This window comes from Salminus brasiliensis, chromosome 23 (genome assembly GCF_030463535.1).
Source record: "Salminus brasiliensis chromosome 23, fSalBra1.hap2, whole genome shotgun sequence".
NCBI classification, from domain to species: domain Eukaryota; kingdom Metazoa; phylum Chordata; class Actinopteri; order Characiformes; family Bryconidae; genus Salminus; species Salminus brasiliensis.
The window spans coordinates 3,534,823-3,550,979 of record NC_132900.1 but is presented as its reverse complement, the minus strand read 5'-3'; the positions used below and the strand labels follow the sequence as shown (position 1 = coordinate 3,550,979).

Below are 16,157 nucleotides of genomic sequence, written 5' to 3'. Positions count from 1 at the left end.
GGGGGAGGGAAAGAGAGAGAGGGAGCAGGGAGAGAGACGGGACAGGAGGGGAGGGAAAGGAAGGAGAAGGAGAGAGAGAGAGGAGGGAGGGAAAAAGAGGGAGTGAGAGGAGGGAAGGAAAAAGAGGGAGTGAGAGGAGGGAAGGAAAAAGAGGGAGTGAGAGGAGGGAAAGAAAAAGAGGGAGCGAGAGGAGGGAAAGAAAAAGAGGGAGCGAGAGGAAGGGTTGAAAAAGAGGGAGTGAGAGGAGGGAAAGAAAAAGAGGGAGTGAGAGGAGGGAGGGAAAAAGAGGGAGTGAGAGGAGGGAAAGAAAAAGAGTGAGCGAGAGGAGGGAGGGAAAAAGAGGGAGCGAGAGGAGGGTTAAAAAAGAGAGAGCAAGAGGAGGGAACGAAAAAGAGGGAGCAAGAGAAGGGAAGGAAAAAGAGGGAGCGAGAGAAGGGTTGAGAAAGAGGAAGCGAGAGGAGGGAAGGAAAAAGAGGGAGTGAGAGGAGGGAAAGAAAAAGAGGGAGCGAGAGGAAGGGTTGAAAAAGAGGGAGTGAGAGGAGGGAGGGAAAAAGAGGGAGCGAGAGGAGGGAGGGAAAAAGAGGGAGTGAGAGGAGGGAAAGAAAAAGAGGGAGTGAGAGGAGGGAAAGAAAAAGAGTGAGCGAGAGGAGGGAGGGAAAAAGAGGGAGTGAGAGGAGGGAGGGAAAAAGAGTGAGCGAGAGGAGGGAGGGAAAAAGAGGGAGTGAGAGGAGGGAGGGAAAAAGAGGGAGTGAGAGGAGGGAGGGAAAAAGAGTGAGCGAGAGGAGGGAGGGAAAAAGAGGGAGTGAGAGGAGGGAGGGAAAAAGAGGGAGCCAGAGGAAGGGTTGAAAAAGAGGGAGCGAGAGGAAGGGTTGAAAAAGAGGGAGCGAGAGGAAGGATTGAAAAAGAGGGAGCGAGAGGAAGGGTTGAAAAAGAGGGAGTGAGAGGAGGGAGGGAAAAAGAGGGAGCGAGAGGAGGGAGGGAAAAAGAGGGAGTGAGAGGAGGGAAAGAAAAAGAGGGAGCGAGAGGAGGGAGGGAAAAAGAGGGAGTGAGAGGAGGGAGGGAAAAAGAGTGAGCGAGAGGAGGGAGGGAAAAAGAGGGAGTGAGAGGAGGGAGGGAAAAAGAGGGAGCCAGAGGAAGGGTTGAAAAAGAGGGAGCGAGAGGAAGGGTTGAAAAAGAGGGAGCGAGAGGAGGGAGGGAAAAAGAGGGAGTGAGAGGAGGGAGGGAAAAAGAGGGAGTGAGAGGAGGGAGGGAAAAAGAGGGAGCGAGAGGAGGGAGGGAAAAAGAGGGAGTGAGAGGAGGGTTGAAAAAGAGGGAGTGAGAGAAGGGAGGGAAAAAGAGGGAGCGAGAGGAGGGAGGGAAAAAGAGGGAGCGAGAGGAGGGAAAGAAAAAGAGGGAGCGAGAGGAGGGAGGGAAAAAGAGGGAGTGAGAGAAGGGAGGGAAAAAGAGGGAGCGAGAGGAGGGAGGGAAAAAGAGGGAGCGAGAGGAGGGAAAGAAAAAGAGGGAGCGAGAGGAGGGAGGGAAAAAGAGGGAGCGAGAGAAGGGAAGGAAAAAGAGGGAGTGAGAGGAAGGGTTGAAAAAGAGGGAGCGAGAGGAGGGAGGGAAAAAGAGGGAGTGAGAGGAGGGTTGAAAAAGAGGGAGCGAGAGGAAGGGTTGAAAAAGAGGGAGCGAGAGGAGGGAGGGAAAAAAAAGGGTGTGAGAGGAAGGGTTGAAAAAGAGGGAGCGAGAGGAGGGAAGGAAAAAGAGGGAGTGAGAGGAGGGTTGAAAAAGAGGGAGTGAGAGGAAGGGTTGAAAAAGAGGGAGCGAGAGGAGGGAGGGAAAAAGAGGGAGTGAGAGGAAGGGTTGAAAAAGAGGGAGCGAGAGGAGGGAAGGAAAAAGAGGGAGTGAGAGGAGGGTTGAAAAAGAGGGAGTGAGAGAAGGGAGGGAAAAAGAGGGAGCGAGAGGATGGAGGGAAAAAGAGGGAGCGAGAGGAAGGGTTGAAAAAGAGGGAGCGAGAGGAGGGAAGGAAAAAGAGGGAGTGAGAGGATGGAGGGAAAAAGAGGGAGTGAGAGAAGGGAGGGAAAAAGAGGGAGTGAGAGGATGGAGGGAAAAAGAGGGAGTGAGAGAAGGGAGGGAAAAAGAGGGAGCGAGAGGATGGAGGGAAAAAGAGGGAGCGAGAGGAGGGTTGAAAAAGGGGGAGTGAGAGAAGGGAAGGAAAAATAGGGAGCGAGAGGAGGGAGGGAAAAAGAGGGAGTGAGAGGAGGGAAAGAAAAAGAGGGAGCGAGAGGAAGGGTTGAAAAATAGGGAGCGAGAGGAGGGAGGGAAAAAGAGGGAGTGAGAGGAAGGGTTGAAAAAGAGGGAGCGAGAGGAGGGAGGGAAAAAGAGGGAGTGAGAGGAAGGATTGAAAAAGAGGGAGCGAGAGGAGGGAGGGAAAAAGAGGGAGTGAGAGGAAGGGTTGAAAAAGAGGGAGCGAGAGGAGGGAGGGAAAAAGAGGGAGTGAGAGGAAGGGTTGAAAAAGAGGGAGCGAGAGGAGGGAGGGAAAAAGAGGGAGCGAGAGGAGGGAGCAGTGAGGGAGTGAGAGGAGGGAGCAGTGAGGGAGTGAGAGAAGGGAGCAGTGAGGGAGCGAGAGGAGGGAGCAGTGAGGGAGGGGCGTGTCTCCGGTTCGGGAGAGATGAAACGGGGTCAGAATGGCGCCTCCGCGATCCGCGTCTGCACACGCGCCCGCCCGCACGCCTGCCGTATAAGGCCTGGCTCACATTCAAAAGATACAACTGAATCCTATAGGCTGAGACATATGGAATGGGCGGGGCTGCGTGCAGCAGCTACGGTGCCCCTCCTCCGTTCTCGACCCGCCCACTATATGAATATTAATGAACTGACGAAACGCCCTGCCCCCCCAACCCTCCCCCTGGAGCTCAGTGTAGCGCGGAGATTTTTATAGCGGTGAGCCGCAAGAGGCTCCGAGCCTCTGCTTGTGTGTGTATCGTGCTGAAACACGCACTGGAGCATTAAACAGAGGAGATTAGCGCAGGGGAGGAAACACACACACACACACACACACACACACACACACACACACACACACACACACACACACACACACACATTAAGCCCTTCTCTGCTGCGCCCTTCATTCGTGGTCAGTCACTAGGAGGGGTTGAGTTTGGCGACATCTACTGGCCGGGAAACAAAACTGCACCTCATTACAAAACAAAACAACGTGATTTTTTGGGCTTTATTGCATTAAATAAATCCTATAAAAACATAAATATCGATTTATTCTTATTGCTTTTGTATTTTGTATTATTTTATACACGTTTCAGGTGTGGCTCTACAGAGCCTCTGAAGTATCAAGGTAGAAAAACAATATGTAGAGACCTAATTTTACTTAATAAATTGAGGAAAGTTTTAATTTAATCTATTTAATGCAACAACAAAAACAGAGAAATTAGGAAATTTGATCCTGTTAACTTTTAAATTAAAAAAATTACCTTCGGTTTAACTAACCCAGCTAACATGAAACCAAAAAGTCTTGTCCTCAGGTTCCACGTTGGCCACACATATGAATGCCCACCAGGGTCAGTGCTGGGACCAGGAGGGGTTAGACATGGGTTGAACAATGCACACAGGGCCTAGATGGGACCTGTGCGAGATGAAGGTGAGCAATAACAATGGGGCCCATTTGGAGGCTCAGCTGGGTCTCCATAAAAACGCATGTACAACCCCACTCAGAGCCTATACTCAGAGCCTATACTCAGATACTATATACTCAGATCCTAAGACTACATTTGGAAGACACTGATGTCAAGTGAACCATCAAACCAATCAGCTTTGGGGGGGTTTGTAATCATCATGCTGGGTATGAGTGCTCCGGTACTGCAGGCAGGGGCACCGTATGCGGGATAGGGGGGTGCCGTTGGGACGATTATAAGGGCCTATGACTGACCGGGGTCCTAAAATAAGGTATTAATTGAGTATGGTCCAGTGTAATATCATTTAATGGGACCTGAATCCCTGGCTGCTCCCCTGACTTATCCAGGATAATCCAATATCCCAAACAGATAATTTTACCAGACAACAAAAGGTGCATGGTGCTATGGGGTTGTTTGTGTTGCCATGGCTGCCTCACATCAGTTGCTATGCTGTCTGAAGACACTTTCCAGATTTTCACTTAATGATTATTTGGTAACACTTGATATCTGACAGAGAGGTTAAATGATTTTGATACCTTGTTTTTTTTGTTGTAGTTTTTGATTTACTTGTATACATTATTTATTATTATTTTTATTATTATTTTTTGCCTGTAAAGCACTTTGTGAGATGCTCTGGAAAAGTACTATATACATAAAGATTACTTAAGAGCTACTGCAGTTAAAGAAATAATCAAATTATGCAAATTACATCATATTAACTGGTAGCTGTGGTTGGTGTGGCGCAACAGATAACACCACCACCTGCCACTGAGCAACCACACCATGTGGGAGACTGGGGTTCAATTCCCGGTGTTGGTGACTATGCAGCGCTAAACCAATAAGAGTCCTTGGGCCAGACTCCTAACACTATATTTGTCCTCCTCTGTAATACGAGTAACCTTGTACGTCGCTCTGGATAAGAGTGTCAGCTAAATACCATAAATGTAAATGGTAGCGATTAGCTTTTATTAACACGTCTGGTCAAGATGTTCCTTTACAAACCTAAGTGTAGCCTCCTATAACCACCTCCCAGATGCCGAAGAGGCAATCAATCAAAATGACCACATTTAGTCTCAAAACTTCAAAATATTTAATGAAACCTCCTCACAGTGCTTTACTCTCATCAGTACACACATCGCAAAGAAGAACCCGAGGGTCCTGGGTGGGAACGAACAAACAAAAATAAAGCAGGCACTGTAAACACGAGCTAAGGGTTGAGTGGCCTTGGTAAAGTCTTTAGATAACTTCCTGGCTTAGTTCTGAAGCGAGGTACATCTCCTGATACCTTCATGTGGACTACTTGGTTGGGGTTTTTAGTGGAACATTAAACCACGACTAATAAAAGGTCTACTGATTATATAAGCTCATAGGCAAAGCACTACAGAACTGTGGCTAACTGTGTGTGTAATAACTGTGAGTGTGTGTGTTAGTGTGTTTTCTTTAAGGCCACTCAACCCTGTACTGGACTGTGCCCTGGATCACGGCGCTGAGAGGCAGGCACTGCTTGGGGAGGTCCACTCATAGAAGACGTTAAATACAGCACAGACTGCCAACACATGGAATGCACACGGCCCGCAGGGACGAGGCTCACTTCCCCAAGGAGAACCTGCAACAGAGGGAAACCTCCATTAATACAAGTGTGGAATAATCTACAGATGACCATAACCTGATTAAATTAATCATATGCACCATAATCTAGCATATATACACAAATGATAAAAAGGCAAAAGTATTGGGACACATGCTCATTCATTGTTTCTTCCTAAATAAAGGTTATTTATATAACAAGTCTCTACTGTCTCTGCATCATCCATCAATCCAGAGAACACAGTTCTTCCACTGCTCCACAGCTCAATGCTGAGGGGGCTTTATACCCCTCTACTAGCCCACGCCTGGCATTAGGCAGCAGCAGAGTGCCAGTAGGTTCATATGGGTTCAGGATGTTGGATAGCTGATCACCACCCCACCCCACCTCATCATCATCATCATCATCATCATCCCCACATGCCCAACTCATCCCAAAAGTACTAGATAGAGCACCACGATCATCCCCCCTAGAATGCTGGGGGGCTTTACACCCCTGTCCTAGCCCACGTCTGGCATTAGGCAGCATGAAGCCAATAGGTTCAGGTTTATCTTCTCCAGAGAGAAGATCTATTGGCAATACTTTTCTACAGGGGCTAGACAAGATATGTATGTGTGTGTGTGTGTGTGTGTGTATGCATTTGCACATCTGTGCAAGTTCATCTTAAAGTAGCTGAATGGGTTCATTAGAGGTGGCGTCCACAAACATTTGGCCAGATTCTGATTCACCAAACCACGACTGCACCCTTTCTGATGTGTGTCAGTCAGCTGTTTTTCAGGTCACGCGGAACAGGTAAGTGCGAGCAGGCTTTTAGGGTGTAAATGGGCCCCGGCAGCGCTGAGCCTGCCCATGATTATGAGATGGAGCTGTTTGCATAAGTGCGTATCGAATGGAGGAGGCTGGAGGGTGTCGAATTGAGCGGATCGGGTCAAGCTGATCCGCTGAACCAACTGGAGCATGACGCACATCAATGGTGTAGTTACCTTTCTGCTTACATAACGAGAAACAACAAGAGCCCATTCGGCCTCGCTTTAGACTTTATAGCCTTCTCCAGAAGTGATGGTTTAGTTTTAGGCTGGAGTAAATACCACCGACTGTAGTCCATCAGCCAGGCAGGACGTGCTCAGCGTGCTCATTCGCGGTTTCTTCCTAAATGTAAAGTTTATATAGATTTTGTTTGAGGAACTGTCTCTACTGTCCAGGGAGGAAGGCCTCTACTAGGTTTTGGAAGGGCACTGTGAGGACTGGATGTTGGATGATCTCGAACCCTACCTCATCCACAACTCCCCAACGGTATGGAGCATGGTCCATCATTCCAGAGGACACAGTTTAGTTCCACTGCTCCACAGCTCGATGCTTTGGAGCATTAGGTCATGGTACCAATAGGCTTATGCTCATCTGCTCCAGAGTGTCCTATTCTACTGGCAATGCGTCTCTACAGGCCCAAGACAAGCTGTGCACATCTGTGTCAGCAATGGGTGCAGCTTCAATTAGCTGAGAGCATCATTACAAGGGGTGTCCACAAACATTTGGACATAAAGTGCGCAGTAGAGCTGCTTGTGCAATAGTTCCAGGACGTATGGGAACACTGTATGAGCTCCCACGCAGCGAACATGGCTATACTAGCACTTTAATATGAAGGGTTGGTTGATCAGTGAGAAGTGTGGGAAGGAGAAGGAGAGGGGCTTACTTGTTGAAGGAGCTGTCCTGCAGGTTCAACACCAGACTATCAGCATTTAGATACACCTTATTCTGGGAACCTGCCACCTGCACAACACACAGACCAACATTTCACATCATTCAGGCACAACTGGAAACACCTCCTGCTGAACGGGAAGCCTTGTTTAGACAAGATGCTCTAGTATTAGATACTATAGGACAGTGCTGGAGGTATACTGTATTATTTAATATGATCTAATATCATATATGATAAATTATATGTCGTCGCTGTCCAATTAAAAACATGCATCTGCCAAAATGATGACTTTTTATTCTAAATCATTTGGAGCATTTCTATTGGTCTATGCATCCAGAATTAGATCAGCTATGGGGTTCAAATCATGGAGAAAACTAAAAATGGACAAGAATGGAGATATACATATAAGACATTACATATAAGATTATATAATATTACAAGGAAGTGAAATTATTAGCATTATTATACATAACTATCTAAACATATAGTATGTAAATAAAGATATATACCGTCCGGGCGATATTCTGGGCGGCTCTGATGCGTCGGAGTTTGAGATAGCCAGGATTCTTCGTTACAGCCTGGCCCAGCTGGATTATTCAAGAAACAAACACAAACAAACAGTTACAAAACAAACAGATGCTGCAGCTCAGGGCCGCGGCCACCAGGGGGCTCCGCAAGCATTACGGCAAATGGAACAGTGGTCAATATTTTATCTATACATATACATCCACATATTTGATCAACTTAAGAGGTGTCAGCAACAGCCTCTATTCCTCTGCAAGGGCCTTACACTAGATGCTGGAACATTGCTGTGAGGATTTGATAGAATTCAGCCATTAGAGAATTAGTTCGGGCAGGTACTAGTAATGGATGATTGGTTATAAATCGTTAAAAAATCATATAGATCACTTAAACTTATCCTGGAGGTATTGGCTGGAGCTGCAGTCACTTGCACTGCTCCACATTCCAGTGCTACGGGACCTTATACCCCTCTATCTAACGGTTGGCATTGGGCATGCTGACTTCAGACCCATGGGTGCTTACATTGGCAATGCTTTTCTATGGTGAGTAAATGCCGGTGCATAAAAGGAGCGTCCAAATACTTTTGTACTGATGTATGTTTAATTAGATGAGACTGCAAAAAAAACAACAAAGGATTCCTGTAATATGACACCACATATCCAGCTTGTGCCTGAAGTCAGTTTATCTGACCTCCGGCCTGCCGTCTATGAAGCACTGCATCATCAGGAGGGGAACGGGACCTGTAATGGTCTTTCTTGGACAGTAACTTTAAATGACCACTTAGTTCTTGCAAAGCTAGACCCTTGAGAAAGTGGCCACTGTGCACAATGAGACTAGGGAACGAACCGTAGAACATTACACTGAGAGCTTATTGAATTGGAGGAGATACACTTTCGGATGGTCTCATTGTACGATTAGCGCAAATTACATTCGCTTATTAAGAGCAGCGGCACCGGAACCGCTCATTATGAATAGCAATTGAACCCATTAAACACTTTCAGGGGGAGACACGGGCCATAATTGCGTTACGCAGCCCAACAGGTTTATTAAGTGAGATACTCATAAGCATGTGGTGTCAGGCTACCCAAGTACGCTGGTTTAGAACAAGGTGTAGAAACATGTCAATATGTAAATACATTAAATTATATATATATATATATATATATAATTATTAATGTGTATTTTTTTTATCTGTGGGGTGTGTGGTGTGCAGTGAGTCTCGTTGGATGTGTGGAAAATAGGTCACCAAGCAGATACAGTTAATGATTGGCTAAAAGGAGTGATTTTCAGTATTTGGGTGTGTAGGAAGTAGCTGAGTCAGCAGGGGTATGGAAGCTTACAGTCGTAAGGGTCTACCAGCAGTGGCAGAAATCCCAGCCGACAGGAAATTGGCCACAATTCTAAACATCAGGCTGAACTTAATATAAAATAGAGCTCACCAGCAACTCAACCATAGTAGTGTATTAGAAAGCACGGGGTTGGGAAGTGTGTAAAGAGGTGGAAATACCATTTTAGCAGCTTCGGCCTCTCCCTCTGCCTGGATAACCTTCTGCCTCTGGTCCTGCTTGGCCTTCTCCACGTAGAACTGGGCCCTTTGGGCCTCCTGCTGGGCTGAACATCACAAAAACACAAAGTGTGAGAACTTTCTAAGAAAAACTTTCTAAGAAAAACTTTCTAAGAAAATAAAGAGGAAGAGGGTATTTATAAGTACACAGCTCTGAGGTGGGAGAGGTAGTGGCTGGTTGTGTGTGGTAGTGTAACTGGTTATAGGGCAGGCAGAATGACAGCAAATGACAACACTGCCCCCTAGTGGGTGCTGTTATGAACTAAAAGTCAAACAATCAACCTTTATTTAAACTTGTAAACTGAGAGTGACCATAATTAAACAATATAGCCGAGCATCTGCAGAAATGCAAGGACGTAAAAGTATATATATAATAATAAAATAAAAATAATAAATGAAAGATATTTAAAATAGAAATAATCAATCAAATCACAAATAAACTGAGATTAAATAAAGAGAGAAAAAAAGACAATTAATATTAAAATAAACATGAAATTATGATAAATGTCAAAGGCTTGCAGGTCTCTAAAGCCAAAAGCAGTGTAACCTGTGATGGGCACTGTCTACAGAATCCGGTGATTTAAGGACAGTAGCAGGTGCAGCTCTGACTGAACTTGGCTCACAACTGCACACGGTACTGCTGTTCTTACCGACTTGTTTGGCCTCCACAGCAGCAGTGTACTCCCTGCTGAAGCTCAGCTCTGTAATGGCCACGTCGTCCAGAATGATGTTGAAGTCCTTAGCTCTTTCAATCAGCTCCCTCCTGATGAGCAGAGACACCTACACATGCAGGGACGATTAGACATACGGCTTATTTCATATATTACTATATATACACTGTTTACATGTTGGAAATCAGAAATCATAATGGCTGAGATTTATTATAATTTTAAAAAATTGTCCTTAATTTTAGATTAATCAATCAGCCAACCCACTCGCTGATACCCCCCCAATTACAAGCAGTGCTCCCAACACTGGGAGGGTGAGGACCAACACATGCCTCGTCATGCACAACCAGCCACTGCCACTGAGAGAGAGAGAGAGAGAGAGAGAGAGAGAGAGAGAGAGAGAGAGAGAGAGAGAGAGAGAGAGAGAGAGAGAGAGAGAGAGAGAGAGAGAGAGAGAGAGAGAGAGAGAGAGAGAGAGAGAGAGAGAGAGAGAGAGAGAGAGAGAGAGAGAGAGAGAGACAACTGTGCTGTCTTGGGCTTCGGCTGCTGATGGCAGGCAGCATGACCCAGGATTCAAACCAGTGATCCTCAGAGCTCAATTGGAGAGCTCCATTTTTTTAATGGCAGTGTATATCCAAGCCTTCAAAACACACTGACGCCTTCACTCTGTGGTCCTGTGTGTGTGTGTGTGTGTGTGTGTGTGTGTGTGTGTGTGTGTGTGGTGTACCTGAGCTCTCTGCGTGATGAGCTGCGAGGCGTTGAATTTGGCCACAACGCTCTTCAGCACCTCGTTAACGATGGAGGGCAGCACACGCTCGTCATAGTCCGTCCCTAGATGCTGGTAGAGGAAGGGAAGGTTGGAGGCCAGAGGGCGAGACAGCACACGCAGAGCAATGTTCACCATCTGAAGGTCTGTAGAGGGGGTAGACAGGTGGGAGGGCAAAGACTTTACTAATGAGACTCAACAGGGCCAAATTTATCACGCCTACTTTGCCTGCACGAGAGCTCAGAGCACCAAAACAGGGCAGCCGAGCTTCCCACTGTGCAGAAACACAAACTGCAGTGAAAAAGGAGTCACCTTTGCTTCCTGTGAGAGATGAGATCTTCCTAGGTCTGGCTCGGATGTCGTAGATGATGGGATACTGGAACCATGGTATCCTATAAACAGTGTAGACAGCAATATTTCATGACTGTAAATAAATAAATAATTAATTAACATACTAATAAACAATATCTGGAGGAATATCCAGCGAACCTGAAATGAAGCCCCTCAGCAAGCACTGTGTTCATCTCCATGCCTCCAATTCTGTTAAAGATGATGGCCCTCTGCCCACCTTCCACTGTGAAACCAATCAGACAGCTGATTATTATTCATTCCTATTAAATAATTATTTCAAATATTTATATATTTATAATAAGTCTGGTGATTTAAATCTTGCAGATTTTCTGGTAGGTACACAATATGGACAAAAGTATTGGGATGGGACACCTACAGGAGCTTTCATGACATTCCATTCTAAACCCATAGGCATTATTAATAAGGAGCTGGTCCCCCTTCTTTGCTCTAAGCTCTACCAGCAGCAGCAGGTCTGGAGCTCTGCTGCAGTTATTGAGGCAGTTGGAGGCTTTTCTGCACTCTGCTCTGAGCTCAGCACTCGGCCCTGACCCCACTCTGTAACTTTATGTGGTCTGACAGACACTCGGTGGCTGAGCTGCTCTCTGTGAGCTGTTCCTCCTAAACTCTTCCACTGTTCAATAATAATAACACCACTCACAGCTGATGGAGGACGATCTAGGAGGGAGGAAGGGGGATGGGGAGATGGGAAAAAAACACCACCCCCCCCCGCGGGGGGTGGGGAGGGGTTGGAGGGCCGGGGCAGGGCGTCTCCTAGGAGGGAGGAAATTATAAAATTTCACCAGCTGACTTGTAGTTGTTGGTGCAGCGGCGTCTCCTATTACATACAGAACCACGCTGGAGTTCAGTGAGCTCTTCAGAACCTCCCGCTCTTTCTTATCTTTATACACCTGCAGCAACTGGACTGAATTCAATTATTCAGAGGTGTCCCAACACTTTTGTCAAATGGACTGCTCAATACCTGTGTACGTTGCTTCTTTGACTCCAAATGCCAGCGCTCCAGCCCCGATAAGCAGTTTAACACCTGTGCCAGCTCCTCTAGGACCAGAGGACATCCGTCCTGCGATCTGCCTCAGCTGCTGCAGAAAACCCTGGAAAGGACAGAGAAGAGAAGGTGGTAAACGGGTCAAGAACTTTTCCATCCAGTGCAGATTCTTCAGAACCTTTAAAAGGTTCTTCACACTCACTGTTTTATAAAAATGGCATCGCGCTACAAACTTTATGAAGCATTTTAGTTTTTAAGAGCGTTTACACTGAAATACACTATTTGGACAAAAGTATTGGGACACCTGCTTATTTATTGCTTCTTCAGAAATCAAGGATATTTAAGAGAGCTGATCCTGCTTTTGTTGGAGTAACTGTCTCTACTGTCCAGGGAAGAAGGCTCTCTACTAGATTTCGGAGGAGGAGCATTGCTGTGAGGTTGCATTTCATTGCATTCAGCAACAAGAGCATCCCTCATCCTACCGCATGCCAAAAATACTGGGTAGAGCACCACCACCACCACCACCACCATCATCATAATCATCATCATCATCATCATTCCAGAGAACACAGTTCTTCCACTGCTTCACAGCTCAATGCTGGGGGCTTTATACCCCTCACTTAGCCCACGCCTGGCATTAGGCAGCATGGTGCCAATAGGGTCATGTAGAATAGGGCCTGTTCTATTGGCGAGCTGCGTGTATATGCATTCATTAGAAGGGGTGTCCACAAATATTTGGACATACTGTGTATTTATGAACCATTAACATCTGTATTACTCTTTGTGCTTCAGCAAGTGGATTATAAACAACAGTCCTTACAGTGTGCAGGAATGAGGTCACATGGGTGCTTTAGCCCACTTTGCGAAGTTCACACTGGACAATTCACCACCAACCAGAAAAGAGGTAATACGATTGAACTTTGAGCCAGATTAGACACAAACAATCAGATTAATCTTTCGGAGAGGAGCTGGCTTCGTGGATACGTAGCTACGGGACACTCTGCGGAGACTTCTGTGCTGTTATTTAAAGGTTTAGTGTTTACTGAACACTCCCGTCCTTGGCCGAGGCTGAAGATGAGCAATGCTGAACAGACTAGTGTGCAAGGACAAACCCGTCCTGAAGCCCATTTTCAACACTGAGTCACACTACATGTCCAAATGGCCAGATGTTTGTGGACACCCCTTCAAATGAATGCATTCAGCTTCTTTAAGTTGCACCTATTGCTGAAACAGATATGCACACACACACACACTCCCACTAGTTTCTAATCCCTGCAGAGAAGGACTGCCAATAGTATAGGACCAGATGAACCTATTCCAATCCAAGGCACCATGCTGCCTAATGCCAGGGGTGGTCTAGAGGGGTACAATAAAGCCCCCAGCATTGAGCAGCCGTGGAGCAGTGGAAGAACGGTGTTCTCTGGAATGATGGACGATGGTGGCGGCGGCGCTCCATGCAATACTTTTAGGATGCGTTATGGAGTTGGGGACGACGAGGTGGGGTGGAGCTCATCCAACACCCTTAACCTCACGAACGCTCTTGGTGCCAAACGCAATCAAACCCTCACAGCAATGCTCTTCCTCCAAAATCTAGCAGAAAGTCTCGTCTTCTTCCCTGGAGAGTAGAGACAGTTACTCCAACAAAAGCAGGACATACTCTAACTTTTTAATACCCTTGATTTCGGAAGAAGAAATGAACAAGAAGGTGTCCCAATACTTTTGTCCTTATCGTGTATAAGGGTCTGATCATGTAATTATTGATCTTATTGATATTTTAGAGATATATCTGATCAATAAAGGCAATATAACCTACAATAATATTTCATACATGATAATATATGTTTGTATATGTTATAAAACAGAAAATTTTATATTTAGATCATTTTAATAAGGAATCATTTATTTTGCTTGGGCATGTGCACCAAATATTACACACCTTAACACTTAAGGGTTCTTTAAAGGTCCTGATATTTAATTTTATTAACACTCAGTCTGATCCCACTGCTGTTTTAGACCCTCTGGGCTTTTTTTAATACAGTAATCCAGGCTTTTCTGCACCTCATTCTAGCTCAGCTCCTCAGCTCCAGACCTTCCTGAGGTCAAACTACTGACACTGGACCCTAGTCAGACACCACAATGTGGGGATCTGAGGACTGATCAGCATGGATGAAGGCCGTACAGTGAGTTTCTGCATTTCTCCAGATCCTGAGATCTGCTGCAATATACCTGCAACACCGGACCGTATAGAGAACACCCCTACTCAAGCACGAGCACTAAAACCAGACTTATAACAATAAAATCGTGTCATAAATAATAAACAACATCACTGACTCTATAACATTTTTATAACATTTCTAATAAAATAAGAACTTACTCCGGGGTCTTTATTCGCCATGCTGTCTCTCCTGTCGCACGTAACTTTACAGTCCAAGGTCGTGCGCAAGTACTTCCTGTCCAGGCGATGTGCATCATGGGAGATGTAGTTCTAATTGTAATTCCGGTTCTGGAGGACCGCAATCGAGCTTAAAACACGACGAACTAATTGACAAAGTTCGAGATTCTGTGTGAAGAAGATATGGAGACTATTAATTTTAATAAAAGCCACATTTTCAGCTTTTTTTGTTATATCCATTTAAATTGAATAAAAAAAATATGGTATCTTATGTAATTTAAGGTCATTTTATTAGGTTTAATTATCTAGGTGTGATTTATTCATAAATATACCCCATATCAGCCATAAGATTATCACATCTGAAAGGTGAAGTGAAAAAATATAGATTGTCTTCATCTCCAGTGGCTCCTGTTCAGGGGTGGATCTATTAGTCAGCAGGTGAACAGTCAGTTCTTGAAGGTGATGGAAAGGTGCTGAGGCAGGACAAATGGGCAAACCTAAGAATCTGAGACACTTTGACAAGAACCGAGCTGTGATGTTCTAGACGAGTCAGACTGGGTCAGAACATCTTCCTGCTATGGGTGATGGGCCCTTAAGGCTCACTGATGCTCACTGATGCTCCCACCTCACAGCTTACAGGACTTATTAAAGGATCTGCTGCCAATGTCTTGTCTTGGTGCTCCAGATACCACAGCAGGACGCCTTCAGAGGTCTTTTGGAGTCCATGCTTGATCAGTGATCAGATTTGTTGTGGTGGCGTAAAGGGGGACCTACTCAATATTAAGCTGCATTAAAATGCATTAAGGTGCGATAGTTACTGGTGGTATCAGTAAGATAACTAACACAGGTCACAGTACACACAGTTTACTATATCTGTATAAGGCAAAACAAATGAAGTCTGATTCTCATTAATAATTAAAATCATACTTTCCTGTACTTTACTAATGTACTCCAGCAGTACCAAGGTATCTAAGAACCTGACATTGCCTGTATTGTCCAATAGAGGGCAGTATAACCTAGAAGCCTTGCTTAAATTAACCCTAGAAAGCCTGGGTCTTAAGGCTTCATCTTATCATATATATATATCCTTAGGCTTGGTTTTCCATAGGATATAGCATAGTCTTAGACTGCACAGCATGCTGTATATATGTATATGTATATACCCTTAAAACTTATATGTATATATATATATATATATATATATATATAAATAAGATTTATATATATATATATAAGTTTTACTAAGTTTTACTAAGTTTTACTTATACCATATGATGGTATATATATATATATATATATATATATATATATATACTTAACATGCATAAATATATTGGTATATATTGGTGTATGCACGTATGTTTATACATACATTTATACTGTCCCGCAGGATACATATATATATATATATATATATATATATATATATATATATATATATATACATACACACACATATATACCATCATATATTTTTTTTATATATATAAATAAGATTTATATATACATATACATTTTACTTACATGCATACATATATTAGTATATATTGTATATATGCACAGTAAAGAATCACAAGCATTAGCCTTAGCCCTTCTCGGCACTCCCTCTAGTCGCCATAGTCTCAGGAACCCCCTCCTTACAGCCTACCTCTGAGTGGCCAGATGGCTTTGGGCCTGTTGTGGTGGGACAGTCTCCCCCCACTCCCACCCAGTAGCTCAGTGTCTGATGCCATGTCTGACACGCTGATCACTGCATCCATCTGCCAAACACACCTATCCTTCACCCTCTGCGCCTGGCAACCCTCCACAGGCCTGCCTTATGAAACAGCGGCGAGGTTACCCGGCCCAGGCTAGGCCGTGCATAAACCCCCCGCAGTGTAGCGTGCCAGCTTAGTGATTACAGTGTTATTTGATTGCTCGAAAATCCAGCGGCGTATCAACA

General features: G+C 45.0%; 1 protein-coding gene across 1 annotated transcript; it reads right to left on the bottom strand.

The window, feature by feature from the left end:
- Positions 1–4,734: 4,734 nt before the first annotated feature.
- phb2a (prohibitin 2a) lies at positions 4,735–14,269 on the bottom strand. The gene is made up of 10 exons (XM_072668600.1): positions 14,198–14,269; positions 11,800–11,929; positions 10,959–11,043; positions 10,782–10,861; positions 10,431–10,615; positions 9,686–9,815; positions 8,979–9,082; positions 7,459–7,536; positions 6,944–7,020; positions 4,735–5,274 (listed from the first exon to the last, which is right to left on the bottom strand). Exons 1-10 carry the CDS (start codon positions 14,216–14,218, stop codon positions 5,256–5,258), a joined length of 909 nt encoding a protein of 302 aa, XP_072524701.1. The 5' UTR covers positions 14,219–14,269; the 3' UTR covers positions 4,735–5,255.
- Positions 14,270–16,157: the final 1,888 nt, after the last annotated feature.

Coding starts and splice junctions, on each gene's coding strand:
- phb2a (XM_072668600.1), bottom strand. CDS start 14,218: ATGGCGAATAAAGACCCCGGA. Junction 10,616..10,781: donor ATCTCTCACAGGAAGCAAAG/GTGACTCCTTTT, acceptor CCCCCTCTACAG/ACCTTCAGATGGTGAACATT. Junction 9,816..10,430: donor TCATCACGCAGAGAGCTCAG/GTACACCACACA, acceptor CTGCATGTGTAG/GTGTCTCTGCTCATCAGGAG.